At 44.6% G+C, this 26,339-nt stretch overlaps 1 protein-coding gene across 3 annotated transcripts in view; it reads left to right on the top strand.

Annotated features, from left to right (window-relative positions):
- The first annotated feature begins 358 nt into the window (after positions 1–358).
- Znf697 (zinc finger protein 697) overlaps positions 359–26,339 on the top strand; it is a 32,364-nt gene continuing 6,383 nt past the window's right edge. The window contains exons 1-2 of one of the 3 annotated variants that reach the window (XM_029562268.1): positions 359–486; positions 14,004–14,125. Coding sequence is in view for 1 of the 3 variants with exons in the window: in XM_008830527.3 (XP_008828749.1) it covers positions 655–866 (212 nt within the window). In the remaining 2 variants the exon portion in view is untranslated. The other 2 variants (XM_008830528.3, XM_008830527.3) reach the window with 2 other exon arrangements.

Here is a 26,339-nt window from a genome sequence, read left to right on the forward strand (position 1 = left end):
CATCTATTAGGGAAAAAAGTCAACTTAGAGCGAACCCATCACAAACTTCATTTCTAAAGAAAGGGCCGCCTGCACAGCACACACAGCAGCAGCCAGCGGGTACACGCAGCTGGCGTCCGCAGGTCCACGGCTCCGCGAGCATCCCTGGGCGGGGCGGCCACCCGGCAGCGCTCACTCCATCCCCACGGCGTCCGGAGCGAGAGCCGGCGCCCCTCCTCCAGTCCTGGGGTCCGTGGGGCCCTGGCGCTGCTGCGGTGGCAGGAAGTCCCCGCGAACTACAAATCGAGGCATGCTGGGAACACTCCCCCGCTCCTCCCAGGAAATGTCCTTTGTCCAGCCCCACAGGAAGCCCCAGCGAGGAGTCAGCGGGCAGCCAGCCCGGGTGCCAGCGTGCCGGCCAGCCCGCGGCCGCAGCAGCCGCACCGGGCAGACGTGCTGGGCGCCGGGCTCAGGCTGTGCGCTCTGGGCGGTGCAGCAGCCTTGCAGGTAGGCGCGTCCAGCGCTGGGATGGGGAGCCGGGGAGCCGCGGAGCCCCGGAGCCGGGGAGCCCGGGAGCCGAGCTGACCACCGCGGGGATGGGTGTGTGCCTGCCCGCCGGGGCTCATCCGCTGGGCGAAGCTGTGCCCCGCACACTGGACCGTCGTCCGTCACCCCATGGGCGCAGGGTCCCCGGACGCATGGAGTGCCCTCGCACCCCCAAAGCCAGGGATGAGCACCTCTTGGGCTTCTGTGGCGAGGGGCGGGGAGGAGGAGGAGGAGGCTGAGACAGCGCTTCAAGAACGAATCGGACCGTCCCGCCGACCACCGAAAGGGGCATCAGAGACCCCCGGAAACCAAGCCCAGGGAGGGGCTTGCAAGGCGAGAAGGTGAAGGGCTTTGTGTGCAGCGGTGCACCAGCTCGGATCGCGCTCCCCTTGCCTTGAGTCTGTCCGCGCCCCTAACCCCACTGCGGGGAAAAGGTGGGGACTTTGAGGAGGGCAAGCAGGTCACTTTGGGCTCACCACACCATTCTGCCCCACTCTGAGGAACGTTTTGGGTTCGCGAGATAGGACTGGGCAAAAGACACAATAATAAGAACCCGCGGATGCAGGGCTGGGCGAGGCGGCAGCTCTCAGATCAAGAAGGGTCGTTGTCTAGCTCTGTTAAGATTCCCAGCCACAAATGCCCAGGCCGACTGCTTGTGGGCAGGTTGTAGACAGAGCTAGAGCCTGCACCCAGAGGGCTTGTCGAGGCTTCGGTGGCATGGAGTGAGGCACATACTGGGAAGAGAGGGTGCGGGAGTTTGAAGGGAGCAGTGACAAGGGGCCCTTATGTGCACAATGGCCAGGCCTCCAGAATGGGGTTTACCACTTCCTCTGGGACTTTCCATCATTTTCCATTTTGTTAACTACCCCTCCCCCCAGTGAATCACCTACCCCTCCTTAGGAACCCTGGGCTTAATTTAATTTGGTAGTGCTGTATCCCTGCCAGTATCGCTTATTTGGCTTTCTGCATCCCCTACAGTGGGTCTGTTCCCGAGGTGGCTGTGGTAAATACCGTTGGATGCTTGGATGATGGCTAGCAAGTTAATGGTCTCTAAGAGCTGTGGTAGTTGAGGGGGTAACTTTGAACACAGCTCTAGGGTCACTCTTGTAGGAGAATGCACTAGTCTCCTTTCTGCCCTCCCCCTTGTCTCCCACGTGTTTACTCCTTCCCTTGAGGCAACCTGTACCTACCACAAGGTACACTTTAGGGTCAATTGAATGCCTCTTGGGTAGCGAGGGGGGTGGTATACCTAAGGCTCCTGGTCTGAAGGATGCTTTAGGGCACAGAGACATTGGCTTATAGGGGGAAGAATGTTATTCACTGGCATTGGGAGGTTAGAGGAGACATCTGAATTAAGAATGTAATTGTCCAGGCAGAGGATGTGAGCATGGAGGGAAGAGGTTCTCATTTAGGTCTCCAGTTGCACATACTGTGTATCCTTTGTGGGAAAGTTGATGGCCCAAGGGAGAATAAGATAATGTGAGATTGAGCCAAGACAAAGGGAAAGTCGGGCTGCCCCTTAGGTCACACAGGAGAAAAACATAGATGGCCTTCAAAAACAGCTAGAGGAGGCAAGACCTCAGAGGAGGCGAGACATCAGAACATGCAGCGATGCAGCTAGATTGAAGGGATGGAGGGTGACCTCACTGGAGGCAGCATGTCTGAGGCTGATGGATTTGCATAACATTTCCTCTCCCTCTTGCCAAAAGCTCTTTGGATTTCCTCAAGTTCTGCATGTTTGCCTAATTTTTAGTGTCCTGGGTAAGGAAGGAGAAAGTGTAAAAGTTGGTTACCAAGAGGATAAACTAAGACAAGGAAAGAGTGGCTGTGAAGAAAGAAAACAGCCACAGTAGCACTAAGAAGTCTAGGCCTCACTGTGCAGGTGCTTTTGAGGTGTTCTAAGATCCCCCTCCTCCTTGCTTTTCTTCTTTGCCTCTTTAAAAACAAACATTTTATTTATTATTTTTATTTTGTGTGTATGAGTGTATTGCCTGCGCGTGTAGTGTAAGTGCACCTGTGTGGTGCAGTGCCGGAGGAGGTCAGAAGAGGGTGTTGGATCCCCTGAAACTGGAGTTATAGGCAGTTGTTAGTTGCCATGTGGCTGATGGGAATCGAAGCCAGGTCTCGTGCAAGAACAGTCAGTACTTTTAACCTCTGAGCCATCTCTCCAGCCCCTTCTATCTCTTAACAGGTTTCTGAATACCACATAGCATTACTGTTATTATAATCAGTGAAGGTTAGCAACTTTGGCATTCAGAACTCTTCAGGTTCACAATGCCTACCTACTACCTTCTTTTTTTTGTATCTGTGTTATCTGTGGGTCCTTGCAGCAAACAGCTTCCATTGCAGGTTGTAATTCTTGAGCATCTGGTACTCAGAGCCAACCACATGGTTGCCTGCCGCACATTCCTGCACTGCCTTTGATTATTTTTGTCCCAATCCTAGCCAGGTTGACTAACTTAGCTCTTATAGGAGCATTCCCCGAATTCTTAGTTGGAATTAATCTTATCCTCATGGTACTTTGTTTTTTGATGACACCTATCTCAGTCTGCTTTCAATAGCTATTTATCTTTTTTTTTCTTTAAATTGCAAAGCTCTAGAGGACGGTGGCTGTTTCTACCTGATGCTTTATACCCAGCAGAGGCATAAAGGGTGTTTGAGTTGAAGATAAATGAAAGCATGAGTGAAAGAATACATGTGTCTTGTTTAAGACCAAATTTCATGTAGCCCAGGCTGGCCTAAAGCTCACTTACTATGTAGCCAAGGATGACTGAACTTCCAATCTTCCTGCTTGTCTTTGTCCACCTCCTGCATGCTGCTTCTGGGCAGAACTAGGGATCCAATCCAGGACTTGTATACTAGGCAAGCACTTTACCTGCTTTGCTACAGCCCCAGCCCATGTACATCTTATTTTATCTCTTATCGGCTTTCTATAGACAAGTGACAGAGTCTTTCTCATACACTCGTGAGCATTCATTGCAATTGGAAAAATAAAGCCTCTAGTTCAAGGCAGACTGGAGCATTTTCCTTTGTTCCTGGACTCTAAAAGGCCTTGCCACAGTGTCTAGTACAGAGATATTCACAAAAACTGTGTTAACAAGTTTCTTTGCAAACCTGAATTTCAAGCTCTAGCAACATATGGAATGGATTGATCTAAGTTGATAATCAGTGATTTTTATAGTTCTTTACTGAAGAAAGTAATTTTCCTTTCAGTTGTTCAAAGTGCTCCAGAGAAAGTAAGACTGTAAAGACTGTCCTGCTCTTTGCAACCAAGTCACACATCTACGATGTCTCTTTCTTCTTTATAGCCCAAGCAGTCTATGTGGCTTCCAGCATAGCATGTAGAAGTGTAAGATCAAATCCTCAGATTATACTTCCTTCTGGTTTAGTAGTCTCTTAGCTATGTATAACTAGGCAAAACTTGCTTTCTTTTCATGTGATTTATTGCAGTCACCATTTATTAAACACATTATTGAGTACATAAATGGTTATACTAGAAAATTGGGGCTGAGGACATGCATCGGTTAGTCAGTAAAGTGCTTGCCTTGCAGGCACAAGGACCTGAATTCGGTCCCCAGAACCCATGTAAAAAAAAGTTGTGCATGGTGGCATGTATTTGTAATCGCAGCACTCGGGGTGGGATGATCCCTGAGGTTCAGTGGCCAGCCAGCCACGCCTACTTGGTGAGTTTAGGCTGCTAAGAGACCTATCTCAGTGGAAGATGGACACTGCCCAGGATTGTCTGCAGCCTTTGGAGTCATAGGTACACATGTACACATGCATCCCACCCTCAGGCACCCATATGCACACAAATGTGCACATATACATACAAAATAAACTAGAAAATTTATGTGTGTTGCTTTATTTCACCTGAAAACTGACATTATCTCCTTTCTAAAAATAAGGAAACTGAGGTCAGACAGAAGGTAAAGAAGTTGTCTGGTGCCTCCGTAGAGATGCTTCTGTTAACTGCCTAGACTCTCAGAACTGCTTCCTGTGGGAGAAAACTGCCATTTCTGTGTTCCTACTTCCTCTAAAGTCTTCTACTTTTTCAGGATTCTTACCAAGAACCCTGTTGGTTTTCTAGAATCATCCTAGTAGTTCTCATTCTGAGAAGCACAATTTTTCTTTTGCTTAAAATCCATTCTTTTATGCCTTTAATTTCCTATGGCCACAGTTGCAAAGGACCAAGCTGAGGATCCTAAAGGCTGTTGGGTACAGAATTTTCCTTGGAATTCTCTTCTTTTTTCTTCTAACCTGGCTGGATCTTTTCTGTTCTTTCCTCTAGACCAAGTCTTTTACCTTCTGGATAGCTTGGCTTGACCATGCCAGGACATCTTTAGCATTTCTTTGCGTTGCCTAAAATGCCTGGGATTTATTGCCTTCTTAATGAAAGCTTGACCGAGTATGTGATAGGGACTGTGTGTCCAGAACACAACATGTGGTAGACTTTTAGAATTCTCTTAATGATGAATTATTAGTGATGGGTAAAATGCAGACGTGTAGGCACAAAACATTTCCGTATCAACAGTTGGTTTCTATTGTAGAAGAGGAATCAGAAGGAAAGATAATGGTTTTCCTAGTTAATATTCACCTTTCTCATGTGACTGCCAAATCAGTAAGCAGCCTCTGGAGGGTGCAGAGCTGGTAGCTTGCTGGTTTGTGTGCTGTGTCATCACCAGTGCTGAGTGATGGAGGTTAAGGGTTTCAAGTTGTGTGGGTGGGACCACTGCTTCAGGACCTTCTTCCTTGCTGTTATGCCCACCTTCTGCTAAATCCAGGAAAAAAACCCCTTTGTACTGTACACATGGGAAACTCACAGGGGTTCCCTGACTGCCAATAGCAAGGGAAATAAAAAGAGAAAGGCTGGGTTGGGGAGGCGTCTCCAATATTACCTCGAAGAGTGTGGGAAGATTAGCATCTGGGATGGGTTTGGGCTTTACTGTGGATGGAGGATGGTGACAGTGATCAGCAGCCTCTCCTCTTTGGATGGAAGAGGCTGTCAGCTGTCACAAGATTGAACCTATCTGTGAGGTTGTAGTTAAGCCATCCTTGCCTCTGACCTTAAAGCTGTCAGACCTCTGAAAGCTGTGGTGTATACAGAGGGTCCCGTGAGTTGTTAAAAACACATTAATCATTTGAAAGGACAGTTCATAGGATTTCTGTGTCCATTCATGCAAGAAGTCATGTCTCGGGCATTCACAGGTTCATGACTGTGCTCGCTAGGTCAGCTGAGGGCTGGTTCTTGTTCAAGGAGGCATCTTGTTACATGTGGTCTTCTGGGAACTTTATTGGAACCGTACCACAAATTACAAAGCAGAAACCATTCGTTCTGGGTTTTAGTAACTAAGGAATTGTACCTCTTTGGTCCCAGGGCTTTGCATACTCACATGGTTAGCACATCTTTGCTTGATGCTTGATGAAGTTCAGGCAGGCATTATAGTAATTTCTTCCTTTCCTCTGTTGTCTGTTTTTTCCACACTGGAAACTTTTGTGAATTTCAAAGACTCATATTTTCTCCCTAGGCACTTTTTTGGTAATCCCTTAGGCAATATTAATAATATTTTAATAATACTTTCTATATTAACAGTAATTTCTGGTAATAGCAGGTGGTTTTGAAAACTGGACTTTGAAAAAAATATCCATTAGAATGTAATCTCCAGAAACACAGGATCTAGAACAATGGTAGCACATGGTAAGTGTTCAATAAATACCTATTGACTGAATGAATATTGTGTTTTAAAATATTTCATTTTGGCTGAGCGTGGTGGTGCATGCCTTTAATCCCAGCACTCAGGAGGCAGAGGCAGGTGGATCTCTGTGAGTTCAGGGCCAGCCTGGTCTACATAGTGAGTTCCAGGCCAGTTGGGGCTTCAGGGAGATCCTGTTTCAAAGACAAAAGAAAAAAATTTCATTTTGATTCTTGCCAAATATGATGCCACTGCTAGTTTTTAATGATGAAACATGGGAACGAGCAAAATGTTTACAAACTGTATAAGCTAGAGAAGGATTATATATACATACATAATTTTAAAAATAGAAATTTTAGAGCTTTTAGACTCACAGGAAATTTTAGCAAAAGGTACAAAAGCTCCCAGGGATCTCTTGCTTCACCCCTGCTCTGCCTCCCCTGCTGTCAACATCCTATACCAGCGTGGGACATTTGTTACTCACTATTGATGCCTCATCACTGGAAGTCCCTCGTTTGCTTAGGGGTTCTCTTGATAGTGTGAGTTCCATGAACTGGCAAGTATATATGAACATGTGTACAGCTATAATGTTGTATAGAACAGTTTGACTGCCTGAAAGTCACCAGTGCTCTACTTGTTCACCCCTCACTCCCTTCAAACTCTGGCAACCACTGATCTTTTTACTCTCTCCAAAGTGTTGTCTTTTCCAGAATATTATAGAGTGGAATTGAAGAGCATACATCCTTTTAACATAGACTTTTTTCAGTAATAAACATTTAGATTCCCCTATGTTTATATAGATTGGTGACTATGAGAGGTGTGTGTGTATGTGTATGTGTGTGTGTGTGTGTGTGTGTGTGTGCTCTCACACATGCACATGCACCTGTGGGCACATATGCATGTGTAATATTTCATTGGATAAGCCACAGTCTATCCATTCACTTCTTGAAAGCCATTTGGGTCATTTCCAAGTTTTGGCTCTTACGATTAAAGCTGCTATAAAGATTTATGTGTGGGTTTTTTATAGACATGCATTTATTTTTTGGTAAATACCAAGGAATCTAATTGCTGGATCTTATGGTAAGACTATGAATAGTTTTGTAAGGAACTGTTCCATTTTGCATTCCTACCAGCAGGGAATGAAAGTTTCGGTTGCTTTGCATTTTCTCCAGCATGACATATTATCATTGTTTTAGATTCTGACCTTTCTCTTAGGTGTGGAGTGGTATCTTGCGGCAAATTGCCATTCCCTAATGACCCATCTTTTCATATGCTGATTTGCCACCTGTGTATTTTCTTTGGTAGATGTCTGTTCAGATCATTTGCCCATAATTCATTCATGTTGTTCACTGTTGAGTTTGTATGTATGTGTGTTTAGGCCAGCGGTCCATGCTGGACGTCTTCCTTAATCACACTCCATCCTTTTTGGAATAGGGCCTCTCACTGAACCTGGAGCTTGCTAAACTGGTTTGCCAGTGACCAGGGATCCTCTGTTTTAGGACTTTTCCTGTCTCTACCTCCCCAGTGCTGGGATTATGGGCAGACTCCTGCTCCTGGCTTTTTTATGTGGGTACTGGGGTTCAGATTCAGGTCCTCATGTTTGTGCAACAAATATATTACTGACTGAGCCATCTTTGCAGCCCTACTGTTGAGTATTAATACTACTCTATATGTTTTGGATGGTAGTTCTTTATCAGATACTCTTTTTTTTTTTTTTTGGTCTTTTTGAGACAGGGTCTCTCTGTAGCCCCAGCTGGCTTGGAACTCATTGTGTAGACCAGACTGGCCTACAGAGACAGAGAGTCATCTGTTTGCCAGCCTCTGCCTCAGGAGTGCTGGGATTGGAGGCGTGTGCTACCATACCTGGCCTTATCAGATACATTGTTTTGCAAATATTTTCTCCTAGTCTGTGACTTGCCTGCTCATTTTCTTCATACATATATATGTACATGTGTTTACATATACATGTCTGTGAACTTTTCCCCACCTTCTTTTCTGGGGGTGTATATATATATCAAATTTGTTATAAAACAAAATCTCTAGAAACAGGAAACAAAAAATATGAAGTAGACTTGAAGAAACACCTGCTTCTTACTCATTTTTCTTTTGAATAAGAAAAAGTGTTGGACTAGAGAGATGGTCCAGCATTTAAGAACACTTGCTACTCTTCCAGAGGACCTGAGTTCTGTTCTTAGCACACACATTGGGTGGCTCACAACTGTCTGTAACTCCAGCTCCAGGGGACCCGATGCCTCTGGCACCCACATACACATGCACATACCCACACATAGATACAGACACATAAACATAATTAAAAATAAAATATATATTAAAAAGGGAACTTGTCAATTTTAACCAGATTGTGGGTACAGCCTGAACTACTCTGAACTACATAAATCTCTTTTATTTCCATTTCCCTACTTCCTCAGAGGCACTGGGCTTATTAATTGAATTCTTGGTTTGCCGGCTATTTCTGGTCACCACTTCCTACTTGGCATGTACTCTTTTCATACTTTAAGAACCTGTGGTTGCTTTACAGCTTAGCTCTAACATTGACATCAGAGATATTTAGAATGTTGGTATCAACACAGATACCCATGGTATCGAGGCTTAATTTTAGACTCTTAAAAGACTTTTAAAAAAGTTTTAAAAAGTTTTCTTGATTGGTGATTGTACGTAGGTAAGAGGAGAAACCAAGAAATCTCTACCTTTCTAGTTGTAGTAAAAAAAAACAGAACAAAGCTGTCAGAGAATAAACTTCTTTGGCATGGACACTCTTATTTAGGCACAAGCCCCTCTTTGTTTGAGTGCTTCCTGCCCGCCACCTCTTCTACCACCTTCTTTAATCCTTTAATTACTTTGTAAAGGTTGACTGTTGCCTTTTTGCATTCATCATGATTTCTGTTATTGCCTGTCCCCTTTCCTTATAGGAATGATGCAGCTGACCTGTCAGGGCAGGGCAGTGTAGGAGCTCTTCCCACCACGAACACAAACACACTGGGCCACTTTCATGTTTTGCACAGCTGAATCAAAGAGTTAAAACCAAACAATGGGGGCAGTGCCCATGCAGGACCATTTGATACAAGTAAGGGCGTTGATCCTTGACCAAGTGATGCAGAGTTCTGTTTGCGATCGCTCTGTCATGGCTAGCTCTGTAGTGGGATAATGAAGCATGCTTGGGTCTTGGTGTTGATGGTTTATTGGATCCGGTTAGGAGAACCACCTTGCTTTCATGGTTGTGCCTTATCTGATGTGATCTTGGCCAGGTCACTATATTTCCTTAGTTCTTCCTTTTTTAAAAAATATTTTATTTATTATTTTTATTTTATGTGTATGTGTGTAATTGCCTGCATGTAGGTAAGTGCACCCGTGTCATGCAATGCCTGTGGAAGACAGAAGAGACTGTTGGATCCCCTGGAACTGGAGTTACGGACAGTTGTTAGCTGCCATGTGGGTGCTGGGATTAGAACCCGGGTCTTCTGCAAGAACAATCAGTGTTCTTACCTGCTGAGCCATCTCTCCAGCCCCAGTTCTTCCTTTTGAGACAGAAGGAAATAAATAATTATACCTCATGTCTGTTTCAAGAAACATTTGAGAACTCATCTGGGGGACTCATTGAAGTGAACAAAACCCAACTTGTTTATATAAGAAATTACAGCTAGTTGACAGTTAGGAGGGGAAGGGGAGAGCTAGCAATAGGATATGAATCACACTTAAGTATTATTTTATATATACATACACATGCATATGTGTTTTGTTTTCCAGTGGTGCTGGGGATCAAACCCAGTGTCTTGTGCATGCTAGGCAGGTACTTTACTATAAAACTCCATCTTCAGTCAATTTTAAATACAACTATAATTAAGAAACAAATATCAGGTAGAGTAAGATGAAGAAGAGTACTTTAAAGAGCTAGAGTTTACTGTGTTAAGTTGACATTGTACAGAAATGGACAACCATATTGGTCTAGAAACGTTAAACTTTTTTTCCATTTGTACAGTAGTAACACACTATTAAATATCTGAGGTCTTATCTAAGTGGATTTGATTACAGAAATAATAAAGTATTCATTAGATTAAAAAGAAGAGTCAGAATCATACAAAATAAATGAAACAATTCTGTCTGAACACTTAACAATAATCTTATAAGGTGGGTTCACTTGTGTCCCGTAATTTATAGAGGAAACAAACCGAAGCTTAGAGAGCTTGGAACAGGGGTGAGGATGGAGCACAGAGGCAGAGCACCTGCCTAGCCGCCTCCCTAAAGTTAACATTAGAGACTAGATTCCCTCAGGCGTTCTGGCTGCAGAGGCTGAGCTCTTACAGCTGTGGGTGGGGAGGAGGCGAGAGACAGCTGCAGCTGGTGGAAGGGCTAACATGGTGAAGGTGAGAGAGTGCACGGTGTCTTGTGCAGGATCCTGAGCACAAGGTAAAGAGCCTTGGCCTTCGTCCTTGAGCACTTGGAGTATGTGCTGCTCTGACAGTGCCATTTAGGGGTTTCTGAGCAGGAGAATAAATGGCGTGGCAAGCATGTGTTAGTATTGATTCTACAGAGACTTGTGAGTGTGTGCCACTAGTAAGTGTGGCCACTGCAGTGACAGTGTCACTGGTGTAAAAGGGAGAGAGAAGTCAGAGGGAGGAAATGATGACTGATTTGAATGAAAGGCTCAAGGGGCAGTCGGAGCTGACCAGTGAGAACAAAGACGGCTTTAACAGAAATGGGCACTGTTGGGAGGAGCCGAGTTGTAGCAAAGCTTTGGAAAGTGAACTGATACTTGCTTTTTGATGTGACCCAGGCCAGATATGTGAATTGCAAATGGAAGTTCTTTAGTCTTTACAACCGCCTTTCAAGGTGACTTTCTTTTGGCACGTCTTAGACATGGTGACAGAGATCTGAGGAGGTAAAGTGACTGTCTCAGGGCTTGTGGCGTGCACCCAGGAATGTTGACTCCTTAGTCTATGCTTTCTCCAGCATGTGGGACATACAGGGCAGCACTTTCAGATTAGAAGGGACCTTCAGGCTCTCAGTTGTAACACAGAAGCATCATTAGGATGTGGATGTGTAGTGCAGGCCTGAGTCTGGGGTGAGAGGCCTGAATTTGGGCTGAAGTCTCTGAGTTTCTTTAAAGTTAGAGGAAAAAAAAATGAAAGAATTGGGATGAGTGACAGCAAAGACTATGAGAAAGACCCCCAAAGTGGCTACAGTTTAGGAGTTAAGAAAGTGAAGGACAAGAAGAGGGAGGGCACTGTGGGTTCATGGATGCCAAGAAAGGGCAGAATTTCTAAGCAGAGTTCAGTAAGATTTCAGAGATGAGTTATTGAATCCTGATTATACGCCAAGCGCTAGTGCCGAGGATGGGATCAAAAGGGAAGACATCATTGGATTTGGAAGACAGAAGCAGAGCTGATATTGATGTGGGCACCTGCTCACTAAAGGCTATGGCTGCTGCTATACACCAAGGCTTCTGTGAAACTGGGGTGTGTGGTGGTGACACCAGCTTTGACCAGGGCTCCTCGGCAACTTTCCCTCATTTCGACAGTAGTCTGCAAGATTTGATGGAGATGGGGGAGGACACTCTAGGAAGGAGTATTGATGACTGATTTTAGGCATTAAAAAAATGATCCTGCAGGATGAGGAAGCCCCCAGCCCCTTTTAATGAAAAGGCTTCAGAGTTTGAATGGAAGAATACCTTAAGCATTGTTTGGAATGGGGCTGTGTGTGTAGTTCAATGTTGGGGTATTTGCCTAGTACTCATGAAGCCCTGGGCTCAGTCACCAGTTGTCAAGACAAAAGGAAATTTAGGTGTCATATCCCCACTCCGACTTTTCTTCAAATATTACACAAAGGCCTCAGAATTATTCAGCATTTACTGTAACACTCCATTGTCAATGCTAATTCAAACAACTCTCTTTTTAAAAAATTTTTATTATTTTTATTTTATGTATATGCATGTATTGCCTGCATGTAGGTAAGTAAACCTGTGTCATGCAATGCCTGCAGAGGTCAGAAGAGCTGTCAGATCCCCTGGGACTGGAGTTATGGACAGTTGTTAGCTGCCATGTGGGTGCTAGGATTCAAACCTGTGCCTTCTGCAAGAACAACCAGTGTTCTTAACTGCTGAGCCATCTCTCCAGCCCCCACAATGTTCTTTTATAAGGCTTTGTTTCTCCAGTGAAAGCAACAGGCAATCCAAACCCGGTTAGTCAGAGACCATTTCAGAGGGTTAGATGAAACATTTGAAGAATATTTTCTACTTTTGAAGAGGACTTAGCAGTAAAGCTGGAAGGAAATAAGAAAACAGGAAGAAGGAGGGTTGTCAACTGAAAATGCCGTTGTTTTTTTTTTGGCCAGAGCAACAAACCCAATGCTGGTGACAGAGTGAGCCGGGGTAGACTCTGAGCAGGGAAGGACTCAGGTAACCCAGGATGGCAGTCAGTTCTCCACCTACTCCCTCACTACCTTTGTGGGTTCAGACAAAGCACTTGCGCACTTTGGTCTTCACTTTCAGTCCCTGGGAAATGAGGGGTTCTTTAAAGAGATAAAAGTGGCAAGACTGTCTCATCATCAGTGGGTACCAAATTAGTGGGTGGTCATCTGCTCCTGCCATGTGGCCTACTTCTCTTAAACCTCCCACAAAGGGAGTGCAACACTATTGAAATAGAACGGAAAGGATGCTGTGGAAGAGGTGACTCTGAGGAACTGTTTCTTTTATGTTGAATGAACTGGGTCGTTGATCTTGATGCATTTTCTTTAAAACATTCTTAGAATTTATTTTTATTTTATGTAAATGAATGTTTTGCCTGTGTGTATGTAAGTGCGCCCATGTTACCTGATGCCTGAGGAGTTCAAAAAAAAGGCATCAGATCCCCTCAGACTGGAGTTATGGATGGGGTTGTTAGCAGCTGTGTGGCTGCTGGGAACCAAACCTGAGTCCTCTGCAAGAGCAGAAAGCATCTTAACCACTGAACCATCTCTCCAGCCCCAAGAGGGGGATCTAAGAGTTATACAAAACTCTCTATGATAGTGAGACACAGTTTAAATTTACCAGTAAGCAAAGAAGAAAATGTATCAAGGGTCTCAGTGGTTAAGAGCACTGGCTGCTCTAGCAGAGAGTCGTGAGTTCAGTTCCCGGCACCCCTGCTCACAACCACTCTAGCTCCAGGAGATCCATTGCCCTCTTCTGGACTCCACAGGTATGTGCGTGCATGTACATATACACATATAATTAAAAAGTAATAAAAGAAGAATCCATGAGACTGGAGCGATGGCTCAGTAGTTAAGAGCACTGGGGCCCTTGCAGAGGACCCGGGTTTGGTTCCCGGCACCCACATGGAGGCGAACAACCATTTATTATTTTTATTTTATGTGTGGTGTCTGTTTTGCCTGCATGCATGCAAGTGTATCTGTGTCATGCAGGGCCCTCAGAAGTTAGAAGAGGGCATTGGATCTGCTGGAACTGGAGTTACGGACAGTTGTTAGTCACCATGTGGGTGCTGGGAATCGAACCTGGGTCCTCTGCAAGAATAGCCAGTGCTCTTAACTGCTGAGCCATCTCTCCAGCCCTATAAATAAAAAATAATTTTTCTTTTTTTATCTTTTTGAGACAGGATCTCCCTGCAGCCCCAGATGGCCTGGAACTCACTATGTAGACCAGGCTGGCCTTGAACTCCACCTGCCTCTGCCTCCCAAGTGCTGGGACTAAAGATGTACGCCACCACACCTAGCTAAATAAAATATTTTTTAAAACACAAGAAGAATCCCCCTCTGAATAATATTTTATATTATTTTCAGGCAAGATGACTTCACTAACATTTTGAAGATTTGTTAGGAACGAGTTGGTGACTCTTTGGCAAGATTTTAATTCCTTTTACTAGGAGAAGAGGATATACTAACGAAGCAATTTTGTGTATCGGGTAGGTTATGACTTGATTAATGTGATTTGACTTTCCACCCAGGAAGCAGCCAATAGGAACTACAAATTCCAGGGCCAAATTTATAAATTAGGTATATTCCAGAGAGATAATGTGTTTGAGACTCAAAGAGCAACTTACCTCTCATGAAGTGCACCTGCTATACAACATAACTGACTAGGAAGTGAAAAGCAGGCAAGTTGTGATGCTGGAAGGCCCGCCCGCGTTGCCAGCATGAGTTAGCCAAGCAATACTGGCTGTGTTGGTGGGATATCAGGGGGTGACTAGGGCAGAAGATGTCAGTGATTCAGGCTCCTGTCTGCTGCCTTGTTTAGTTGTGGGTAGTTCACTCAACTTTCTGGCTCTCCATTGTCAGACTCTGCATGACAGACTGCTAGATGAGATCACTGACAGGGTCAGGCCGTTTGTGCTTGCTTGGTCCCCTGTTCTCCATCTGGGCTGAATTTTGAATCTACAGGTATTTTTGGCTGTGTTACTGCCTGATTTTTTAAAAAAATTTACTGCTATTGTTTTTCACTCCCCACCAACCCAACAAACTATCTTGCTGCATACAGTGATAAAATTGCTCTTCTTCCCTTTCTCAAAACCACTCTGGACCATATCTGAAATATTTTAACAATGGGGAATGTGTCATGAGGTTTTTTTGGTAGTGATTCAGAACAGGGTTTTATTTTGTTCTGTTTTTCTTCTGTGTACCCTTTCAGAGTCTCAGGAAAAAGCCATGAGTCTTCTTACCAAATGAAAGTGTCTACAGACATATTTATATGAGGTTTCAGGGAGCTCTTGGATTCTGAGGGCTTATAAACCATGCCCAAGAAAAAGCCATTATAGTGTTTACAAGTTTGTGTTGTATGGTTGCTTTTTGGGAAATGCTAAGCACTAGAAGTGGGAGGAACATTAGGAACTTCAAGCAGACTCTGGTGTTCAAGTTATGAATGAGTCCCGAATACTTCCCAGACAGACACATCACTTCCTGGAGGCAAGCCAAGCCCTGTGACTAGGCTGTGAACCAGAAACTATCCATGAGCTTCTTTCTGAAGGAAAGCATAGCTTCTAGCCACTCTGTGATGCAGGATGAGTAAATGTGGATGGCATCCTCCAAATTTCTCCAAGAGGACACTATCTATGTTTAAAAGTTCTCTCAGGAGCTGAGTCTGGTGGAACATACCTATACTTTCGGCATCTGAGAGGCTGAGCAGTAGAATCAAGAGTGAGGCCAGCCTGGCCTACATAGTGAGGCTCTGTTTCAAAAATCCCCAAATCCTCAGGTTTGGCTAGTGAGGTAATGGGACCTTCTGTTTCACTAGGTTTCCCCTCATGGAAGTCCCATTTTCATAAACAGCTACTATATCTCCTTCTGAATAGACCTTTACATTTATCATCTACTTAGATCATTCTGGAGATGACCAATTATTGATGGACCTACTTTGTTGGACACTCACATCATTTCTTCACTTTGACAGTTAAAGTATTCTTCTGCAGAACTGCTACCTGCCCCTCTAATCTAGTTTACTTTTCCTTGGTTTTGGTGTAGAGTTGCTGAGTGAATGGTAGAAATAAATACGCACTGAGCAGACGGAATTCGTTTCTGGGCTCTTTAAATATTTATATGTAGATGAAAGGAGGAACAGTGTTCTGATTCTGTTTTGGACACAACAGATATTCCTACATATCATAAAAAAGAAAAAAAGATCAAATGCATCAATTTTTTTCCTCTTTCTTTTTAAAAAAATACTTTTATTTACTTATTTTCATTTTATGTGTTGGAGTGTTTTACCTGCATCTATGTAATGCAATGCCTGCAGAGACCAGAAGAGGATGTTGGCTCCCCTGGAACTGGAGTCATGGACAGTTGTTAACCACCATGTGTGTGCTGGGAATTGAACCTGGGTTGTCTGTAAGAGCAGCCAGTGCTCTTAACCACTGAGCCATCTCTCCAGACCCTTCCTTAGTTTCTTTTCTTCACTGCCCAACACCTCAGTTCTCAGGGGCTCTATTTAACAGTATTAACTACTGATTTGGCATAACTTATAAAAACATATGGTTTCTTTTTTTGAGATCATGGATATTTTATTATGTTTGGCTGAGAATTTAAATGAGCATGATAATCTCAACTTCAGAAAAAAAGTTGTCTATATTACAACTTTGTTTCCTAAAAAATACAGAGGTGGATGGAACAGCATATTGAACTTAGACCTGTATGCTCTAGAGTGAGCAGTGGTTGAAATAAGTCTTGTTCTGCTTCGTCGGCACCCCTGCCTAACCCTTTTTGCCTTGGAATTGTGTTAAATCAAATTCCAGACATAACATCTCATTGTAAATGTTTCATGCAATACAGATATAAGAATTCTGTAAACTTATCCCAGTGCCAACATCATAAAATATTGACACCTTCTTAATAGCAAATATCTAATCAGCATTCACAGTTCCCCACTTGTCTTATAATTTGTTTTCTGTTTTCTGAGACAGTCTCACTGTAGCTCAGGCTGGCTTTAGAGTTTTAATCCCCCTGCCTCTTCCTTCCAAGTGCTGGGATTACTGGTGTGCACCACCACACAGGATCACTTGTAGTTTGTTCATTTAAGTTGGGATTCATATAAGCTTTGTGTATTGGGGTTAGTTGATATGTTACTTAGGCTTCTGACCTGTAGAATTCCCTCTCTCTTTTCTGCTTATTATTAGTTTTTTCCTTGCTATTTTTGTCATCAGGTCTATAAAGAAACTGGATCCTGTGATGGATAGATGGCTCAGCAGTTGAGTGCTCACTGATCTTCCACAGGATATGAGTTTGGTTCCCAGCATCCACATGGTGTGGCTCACAATTGCCCATAAGTCCCTCCCTATTCTGGCTTCCTCAGGCACCAGGCATGAGCACATATGTGCATATAAAATTTTTAACTTCTTTGATTTATTTTTATGAGTGTTTTGCCTATATATATATATATATGTACCATGTGTGTGCAATGCGAGGACAGAAGAGAGCATTGGGTCTCCAGGAACTGGATTTATGAAAGGTTGTTAGCTGACATGTAGGTGCTGGGAACTGAACCCGTGTCCTCTGCAAGAGCAGCAAGTGCCCGTAACCTCTGAGCTGTCTCTCCAGCACCCAAAGCAATAAAATAAAGTCCTTTTTTAAAAAAAGGAAACTGGATCATGTGTTTTATGATTTAGGTTGTGTGTAGACTCTTATTTTTTAAAATATTTTATGTGTATGCATGTATTGCTTGAATATAAGTACACTCATGTCGTACAGTGCCCATAGAGGAGAGAAGAGGCCGTCGGATTCCCTGAACTGGAGTTCTGGACAGTTGTTAGCTGCCATGTGGGTGCTGGGATTCGAACCCAGGTCTTCTGCAAGAATAGCCAGCGTTCTTAACTGCTGAGCCATCTCTCCAGTCCCTAGGGGGAGATGAGTATGGCTGAGTAATCTTTTTAAAGGCGTATTAAAGTGTGAAAGTGTTTTTGTGTTGAAAAGTCTAGCTGTGGATTTTTTTTTAGTTGAGAATACTATTTTATTTTTAAATTTTAATATTTTTATATTTTTTGAATTTTTGTGATTTCCATGTAATTTGATGGTACTGAGATCCCCTCCCCTATTCTCACTTCCCCTTTTTGCCCCGCCCAGTACTCTACTATATATATAATAAGGCCTATAGAGTCTAATTTGTGACCCTAAATGCCCTTCGGGGTGGGTCACTCCATCCACTGGAGCCTGGTTAATCTACCAAGAGTCCCATTCTTGAGAGAGACGGTCTCCCCTCCCAGCGGCCATCTGTTGCTGCAGTTTCCTTAGGTGGGGTTGGAGCTTCTTACCCACTTCCTCTTGTCTGTTTTGGGATTTTTTTTTTTTTCTGGTTTGAGGTAGCAGTGAAGTTTTAAGACTTGATGAGGCAGGAAAATATAGGCTTCAGATGGCTTTACTTTTTTTTTTTTTTTTTTTTTTTTTTTTTTTTTTTGTGTGTGGGGGTGAGGAAGTTTTTAAAATTGTTGAGGGGGGAAAAAAATAGGTTCTTATTGTTTTTTTTTTTTTTTTTTTTTTTTTTTTTTTTGGCTGGTTCCCATTTGTCGGAAGCCACCTTGCCCCATACAAGGCAGAGGTATCTGTCACTCACCCGCTCTAGAACTCACCAGCCATTCCTCATCAGTAACACCCAGCAGTTATTTTGGGTAGTGAAGTGGAAGGGCAGCTTTTCCTGTTGAGTCTGCAATGTGAAGCTGGGTACCTCAAACCTCTGGGCCCACCATCCCTCTCTCCTCCTTTGCTAATGAAGAACGTTTCTCTGAGGACTGCTTATTCCAGGAGAAATAGGATTACAGAATCATCTGAATTGGGAAAGACTTCCTGAGGTCACCTAGCCCCACCTGGCCACCTTAACACAGAATTCCAGCATCAGTACTCCCAGAACAAGGTTGTTTGTAAGTCCCATTGCTTGTATAGACCCCTGGCGTAGTCCAAGTCTGTTTCTTCTTTTGTCCTTCTGTGAAATTGAGTTATTAAACTACATCTAGCCAGGTGTGTATGGTGGTACGTACCTTTAATCAAAGCACTCAGGAGGCAGAGGCAGAGGCAGAGGCAGAGGCAGATCTCTGTGAGATCAAGCTACATAGTGAGTCCCAGGCCAGCATGTGTATAAGTGCACCTGTGTCATGCAATGCCCTCATAGGTCAGAAGAGCTGGATCTGATCCCCTGGAACTGGAATTATAGACGGTTGTTAGCTGCCATGTGAATGCTGGGAATCAAACCAACCAAGGTCCTTTTCGAGAACAGTCAGTGCTCTTAACTGCTGAACTATCTCTCCAGCCCCAAGTGTTTTAAAAGCACAATCTTGCTCTGTATCTTTAGCTACCCTTGTACATGTACTCATTATGGTGCCCAAGCTAGACACGAGCTCGGCACTGTACTCCTGCCTCAGCCTCTCTAGTGCTGGGATCATGGGCCTTCACTACCAGGCCTGGCCGAGGAGCTTTAAGAGTATCTTGCTTCATCCCCCTTGTCCTTGTCATTACATATACAGAGACTATTCCATGGTCTATAGTAGTGGTTTTCATGAAAAATAAGATGTTTTCTGGGTAAATTTTGAAGTGTGAAGGATTATTACAGATTGCCTTTTAGCTAGGGCATGTATAGTAATTTTATGTGTCAGTCTGGCTGGGTCACAGGGTGTCAGGGTATGTGACTATCTCTCTGAAAGAAAGAGGGAGGGAGGGAGGGAGGGAGGGAGGGAGAGAGATTTATTTTTAGGGGGCAATGAGATGGCTCAGTGCTCAGTGGGTAAAGGTGCTTGCTGCCAAGCTAGATAACCTGAGATTGACCCCTCAGCCTTACATGGTGGAGAACCAACTCCCAAAAGTTGTCCTCTGACCTCCATAGGCACACTGGAGTGAGCACACATGTACACATGTGCGCACACACAATAAATAAATATAATTAAAAACATTTTTCTCAGCACCATCTTACTTCATTCTGCATCACTCCATGAAGGTGGTTTTTGATGGAGTCAACATTTCAGTCAGTAGACTGAATAAAGCAGACTGTCCTCTATAATGTGGCTTAGACTCCTCTTGTCAGGTAAAGGTCCAAGGAGAACAAAACATCCAGTCTGACTGAGAGAGGAGGATTTTCTGGTCCATTGCCTTCAGCCTCTGGTCTCCAAGGTCTCCATCCTGCCAGCTCACCTTGCAGATTTTGGAATGTCACCCTTCAGAATTGCCAATTCTATTATAAATCTCTTTCTAAATATATACATATGTTATTGGTTCTGTATGGTCTGGAAAACTGTGACTAACATAGTGTGGGGTGGAGGAGGAGCAATATATGTCACAGATTTATCTGGCTGTATTCATTTGGAAGGTGGGACATGTCTGCCTATGTAGGCTGGCCTTGAACTCTCAATTCTACTGCCTTAGCTTCCCATACTAGGACTATAGACATGTGCTACCACCACACCTGGCCTTGGCTACCTGAGTTTAAAAGGGTTTTTTGATTTATTTTTATTTTATGCAGATAAATATTTGTCTATTTGTATGTAAGTGTACCTGTGTCATGCAATGCCCTTGGAGGCAGAAGAGGCCATCGGATCCCCTGAACTGGAGTTCCAGACAGTTGTTAGCTGTCATGGGGGTGCTGGGAACTGAACCTGGGTCCTCTGCCAGAGCAGCTAGTGCTCTTAACTGCTGAGCCATCTTTCTAGCTCCTGGCTATTTTTAAGTGGCATTTTATATAAAGTGTTGTAAAAATCACTGGAGGAACCATCAGAAAACAGATTCTGAACACAGTTCTAGCCACCTGGCTTTTGATCTTTAACTGGGGCACTTTCCCTCTCTCAGCTTCGATTTCTTCTCATGAAGAGTTAGATTTTCAAGGTCTATGATTTTTATGAAAACATTGAACAGATAGGCCAGCTGCTGAGCAGGCGTGTGAAGAGTTGGCTGGGGACAGCTCAGGGTTTCTCCTTAAATAAGAAACGAAACCCAAAAAGCAGATGGTAAAATATCAAGCACCAGGGATGGAAGAAATTATGAACACCAGGTATTCTGCACTTCAGGTGGACTATTCTAGTTAGTAAAACTCAAAGTATGGGTACATAGGTGCTTGTATGAACATCCTGAGCTTTTTTTTTCTTTTAATTTTTCTTTTTATGTGTGTGCATGGTTACCTGCATATATGTCATGCAATGCCTGTGGAGGACAGACTTCTTTTTTTTTTGAGTCAGAATCTCACTGTGGAACCCAGATTGGCCTGGAATTCACAGTTCTCCTGCCTCAGCCCAAGTGCTGGGATTCCAGTGTGCACACTCACCCAGCATGTGACTTCTCATGAGGGCAGAAGATTTAATTTTCACTTAGGATCTGTCTCTGTATTATACCAATTCCTACTTCATCTAGAAGGAGTTGGATGGTGATCATGGTGGAGGCTTGACAGATGTGAGGTTGTGTCAAATTGAGGGGCTCCCCCTAGACAATGGACAGGAAATGCCTAGTTCCAAGGACATTGTGCTTTGACCTCAGAGACTGGAGAAGTTTTCAGATCCACAGGGTTGGGGATTGTAGATTGGTTTCTCTGTTGCTGGGTGTATATCTCTGCCTCTGTCTGTCTGTCCGTCTGTCTTTGTTGGAACCTCGCACAGGCTTTCCTGTTTTCATCCTTAGCTCCCCCCTCCAGGTGAGAAGGCAGAAGCCCTATCATTTTGCCTCCGCCTGTCTGGAGAGTAGTCAGCACTTAGTAGCTATAATCTTTTGGCGTTCTCTGTCTAGAACTAGCGTGTTCCCCTTGTATAGCAGTTCTCCACTTGGGAGGCTGAATTGGGGGTTGGGTGGTCTGCATCTGTGGCTGGGAAAGGGTCAGCTGCCCTCTCTGGATGTGACATATGGTGTGTGAAGCTGCTACTCCTTGGTCACTACAGCCATTCCCTATAGATTTCACTAAGGTGACTTTGCCCTTTGAGTCTGACTGCGAGCTGGCCAGTAAGGAGGCAGGGCCCTGTGACATATCACCACCTGAGAGGCAACCTGTTTACTCTTTTACCTGGTTGCTGCTGAAGATGGACAAATGATTAACCCCTGGAGACCCTAGTTAAACCCCAGTGATTGTCATGAGTTTGGCCTTTTGAACTCAATGCCTGAGTTGTTCAGCTTCTTCCCAGTCTGGTGCCTCTGCCTGGATTCTGGTATGGAAACTGTCCCTTGGGAGAGAGGGGTGGACAGGGGCCCTGGGAAGCAGGAGGGAGCCTCCAGCTGCTGCTGTCCCACTCTCCCCAGCTTATCTCTGGGGAGGTAAGGAAGGGGCCCCAAGATGTTAGGAGACAGGAGAGGCACACAGTCTGGAGGCTGCTTACTGGAGCCACTCCTGGCCCACAGCCCATCCGACAGCTGCTTCCTTCCTGACATGACAGCTCCACTGACTTGGCTGCCTGCCATCTGGCAGTGGCCTCAGCACATGACTCTTCCATCCACCCAAGGTCCAAGAGAGTGGGTGGGGAGGTCCCAGGGCTAGCTTGCCTCTCCTGAGGTCTCAAGTTGCCGGCTGCCCCCAGGGAGCCCAAACACAGGTAAGCTCTGACTCTGCCTAGGGGATGCCAAACCGCTCAGTGTTCTTCACACAGAAAATGGGTCACCCGGTTTCTGGCAGTTACCAGAGTCGATGACTTGTCAAACCATAGCCAAAATTGCATAGGTCTGTTCAGATGGAACACTGTCTCCCAGCCTGGGATAGCTAGTGTCTGATCCCTGCCAGGCCCATCCTGTTCAGAGGTGGCAAGGCAGTGTGGAGTCCTGCATGTCACTGGAGGGTGAAGAGCTGCCAGGGCTTTGTGTTTTATAGGCTGCGACACTTGGCACTATTTCTGGCCTTGGTTTCTCTGTCAAGTCCAGGAAGGTGGTGTGGGCTTGTCTGCCCCAACCCATGCACAGGAAGTTAGACCAGATCTATAAAGGGGTGAGGCTCCTGATCAGAAGAATAGAGTTTGTAGGTATCTCCAGAGGGGGCCAGATAGGCCAGTCAACTCAGGTTAAGGGCTGATTTCAGCTCTGCCTCCTACTTCCCTTTCCCTTGTCCCATCTCTCCCCCTCCCCTTTTTGTTCTTTTTTTAAAAGATAACTTTGTGGACAGGGGACGCACCTCTGTTGGCAGTGTGCTTGCATAGCATGCATGAGGCCCTGGGTTCAGTTGTCGGCATAAACCTGGCGTGGAGATGCCTGCAATCCCTGCACTCGGGAAGTGAAGGCAGGAAGATCAGAAAGTCAGTTTTGGCTGCATAGGCTCGAGGCTAGGCTGTACTAGAGACCATGGCCCTCCATTCTGCAGCGGTGTCTCCGAGTGAGCAGATTAGGCATCTCAGTCATCTTCCAGATGGGGTTGAGTTTTTCTAGAAATGTGAGCGTTTTCCTAGTGACTTTATAGGGTAACCAACATTCATTTTTTTTTGCAGTGGGACTGTGGAGAAGCAAGGGACATGAAAAAAGTGTAAATTCTATACACGGGGATTTAAGCAGTGTTGGGGAGGTTGCCCAGTCCCACCCTGATCTTCACAAGAAAGGCTGTGTGGAGGTGGAGGTGGGGGACATGTTTGGGGCTGTGTCAGCTGACAAAGTGGAGCTGAAGTTGTCTAATAAAACTGACCACAGTGCCTCCCTGAATTAACTTGCCTGTTTGTCAAGGACTCAGGCACATTCTTTCCTTATTGAGAAGAAGCCCAGAAGGGAAAAGGTACTCAGAGTCCCATGGCATGAGCTGCATACCTGGGACTCTAACCTACTACCGCTTACTGCTCCTCTGCCTCTATCCGTGACTAGAACTAGATGTGGGATTTTGTCTGCCCGACTACTCCCTCTACTCTGTCGTTGTCCCCTTTTACTAAACTTCTGTCCCTTCTTACTAGGGGAGCAGGCTCCCTTACTGATGGTGTAAGTTAGGGTTTGCTGAGCCACACACCCGCTCCACTGTTCAGCTCTAGATGTGTTGTGTGCATAGGATGGGTTTTCAGCAAATACAAACTTTTCACTCTGTATCTAGCTTCCCAAGGCAACCAGCCCCTCCCTGATTCTTGTTTTCCTGTGGTGAGTTGTTTATTAATGGAGTCTTAGCAGCAAGGCTGAGGGGTAGTTCACCTGTAATTGACAAGGCCTGTTCTCAGTGAACATAGCAGTGGATAGGTGACCCTAGTTTACTGTAAGTTGTTTAAATCAAGATGTTGGCCTAAAGTAGCTCTAACGACTATTGTGAGCCAGCAGCTTTAAGAAGCTGCTCTTACATGGTTCTCAGAACAACCCTGCAAGGTGGGTGGCAACATCCTTGTTTTTAATGGACGTAGAATTAGAGATCCAGCAAGGTCATGTAATTCCTATAGGTCAGGTACCCTGGCTAGAGCAGCCGGTTGAAGCCCAAGTCCGTCTGGCTACGAAACGATCACATTGTCTTGCTGCCTTCTCATTATCCAACCCTGGCCACACCTAAAAAAAACATGTTGCTGCTAGTTTTTATTTTGAGAATGAGTGGGAAAGAAGTTGGAACAAAATGTGCCTGAATATCTACCGACTGACACTTTAGCTACACCACAGTGACTAACTTATATTTCTGAAAATTGAGTCTTTGAGAACGAAGTAATCACAATGGCCTTGCTTGTCTTTTGGTTGCTTCTAGAATAATTACAGGTTTTTCTTTAACATATTTGATCATGTTAAAAACAAAGCTAGTCCTTTTCCCCTTGTATAAATATATGTTTACTGTAGGAAATGCAGACATACACAAAAAGGCCATGCTGTCCTAAACTACCAGAAGCTTCCTAAGAGGGTGGGCTGGACCTCAGCCCTACTCTTCAGCTTACCATGTGCAGGACCCCGCTCTAATCACTTCTGCACCTGTTTATGGTCTGTGAAGTTAGAAATATCCTATGTCACTGGGTTTTAAGATAGAGCTAATAGCTAAAAACATTAGAGAAGTGAGGTTTTAAATCTTTTATTATTTTTATTTTATGTGTATGAGTGTATTGCTTGTATGTAAGGGTACCTGTGTTGCACAATGCCTGCAGTGGTCAGAAGAAGGCATTGGATCCACTGGAACTGGTGTTATGGATGGTTGTTAGCTGGCATGTGGGTGCTGGGATCCAAACCTGGGTCCTCTGCAAAAGCAGCCAGTGTTCTTAACTGCTGAGCCAGCTCTCCAGCCCCAGATGGTAAACATTTTAATAATAATCTTCTGACCCTTCTCTCTGAACCTGCGTGTACATGTGTTAGGGTATATGCTACTGTGCATATATTAATGAGCCCAAGATTCTGTGTAAACTAACTGCAGCTATCATCAAGTAATATATCTTTACCACCATTTTTTTGTTGTTTTGTTTTTTGTTTTTTGAGACAGGGTCTCACTATGTAGCACTGTCTGGCCTGGAACTCCCGAGTGCCGGGATTAAAGGCTTGTGCCACCATGCCTGGCTTGTGCCACTTTTCTTTACCTCTAAACAGCTTCTGCCATTGCTTGACAGCTGTCTACAATACAAGATGGGATGGTGTGGGTGGAACTGAGTTTGTACTTGTCGGGGAGTACAGACCTAGTTTCACACTAACAAGGCATTCTACTTTTAATGAATGGTCTTTTTGGGACAGTCTCCCTGTAGCCCCAGTTGGTCTGGAACTTGCTATACAGACCAGGTTGGCCTCAATCTCACAGAAACCTGCCTGCCTCTGCCTCCTGAGTGGCATGCACTACCATAAACAGTTTTTCACACTAGCAAGGCATTACTGACAAATTTGAGCAATAGGCTGTGCTGTGGAACATGGCCACTTTGGGTGACAGGGGTCTCATCCTTTCCAGAGCATACCTAACTCTCCCTCCTGTGTGGTGAGGATCAGGAGGGATTCCCTTTAGAACTCAGAACCTGCCTTAATTAGGTGTGGCAGCAATGTGAATTCACATGCCAGCTCTGGGGGTTGCGGGGGGCATTCTTAGGCTCTGGCTCTCCTTACATCTAGAAAAACAGAGCTGTGGAGTTTAAAGTCTGATACAAATCAAAAAGTCCTCTGGTTCTACTCTTGTTCTCTCAGAAGCTGTCCTTTAAAAGAGCTCAGAGGTGAAGCTGCTTTCATGCTTCCCAAACTGGACCCCCACACCCACCCTCCATGGAAAAGGAACTGTGGGCACCTCTGCCATGCTGGGCTCCTGACCTTGCCATTTTAGCTTTAGGAGTTTCTGGTGATGCACTTATTTGATTCTTTTTGAGGTGTAAGGTTCTTGCTGAATTCAGACTTGGAGAAATCACCGATCTGTCCTCTCTTAAATCTCTTGCCCCCACTAATAAACCAACAACCAATAAGCCATGTTTATAAACCTCCTCTTGCCTGTCCATCCCCCATCTTCAAGTGTTGTATGTACAGATTCAACGGATACACTTGTCTGTTAAGTCTGCCCTTAAGAAGACAAAAGAATGTTGGGCAGAATGATCCTGCGGGGACAACAGTCTCTTATGGGCTATACCCTGAAAAGGTTCATGGCTTTAAAAAGACCTTCTCCCTATAATGTAACAGAAAATATCTGTTGAAAACACAGCAGCTCACATGGTGTATGTTCTAAAGAACCATCTGGATTTCAGGACACTGACTACACTCAGACATAGCAGTTCCCCCACATTTAAGGGAAGGTTTTTTTTTTTTTTTCCTCCACTGTAAGGAGTGAGTATATCATTGTTACTGAGAAAGAATCTA

The sequence above is a fragment of the Nannospalax galili genome, unplaced genomic scaffold, assembly GCF_000622305.1.
Source record: "Nannospalax galili isolate Female #2095 unplaced genomic scaffold, S.galili_v1.0 scaffold455, whole genome shotgun sequence".
Taxonomy (NCBI): domain Eukaryota; kingdom Metazoa; phylum Chordata; class Mammalia; order Rodentia; family Spalacidae; genus Nannospalax; species Nannospalax galili.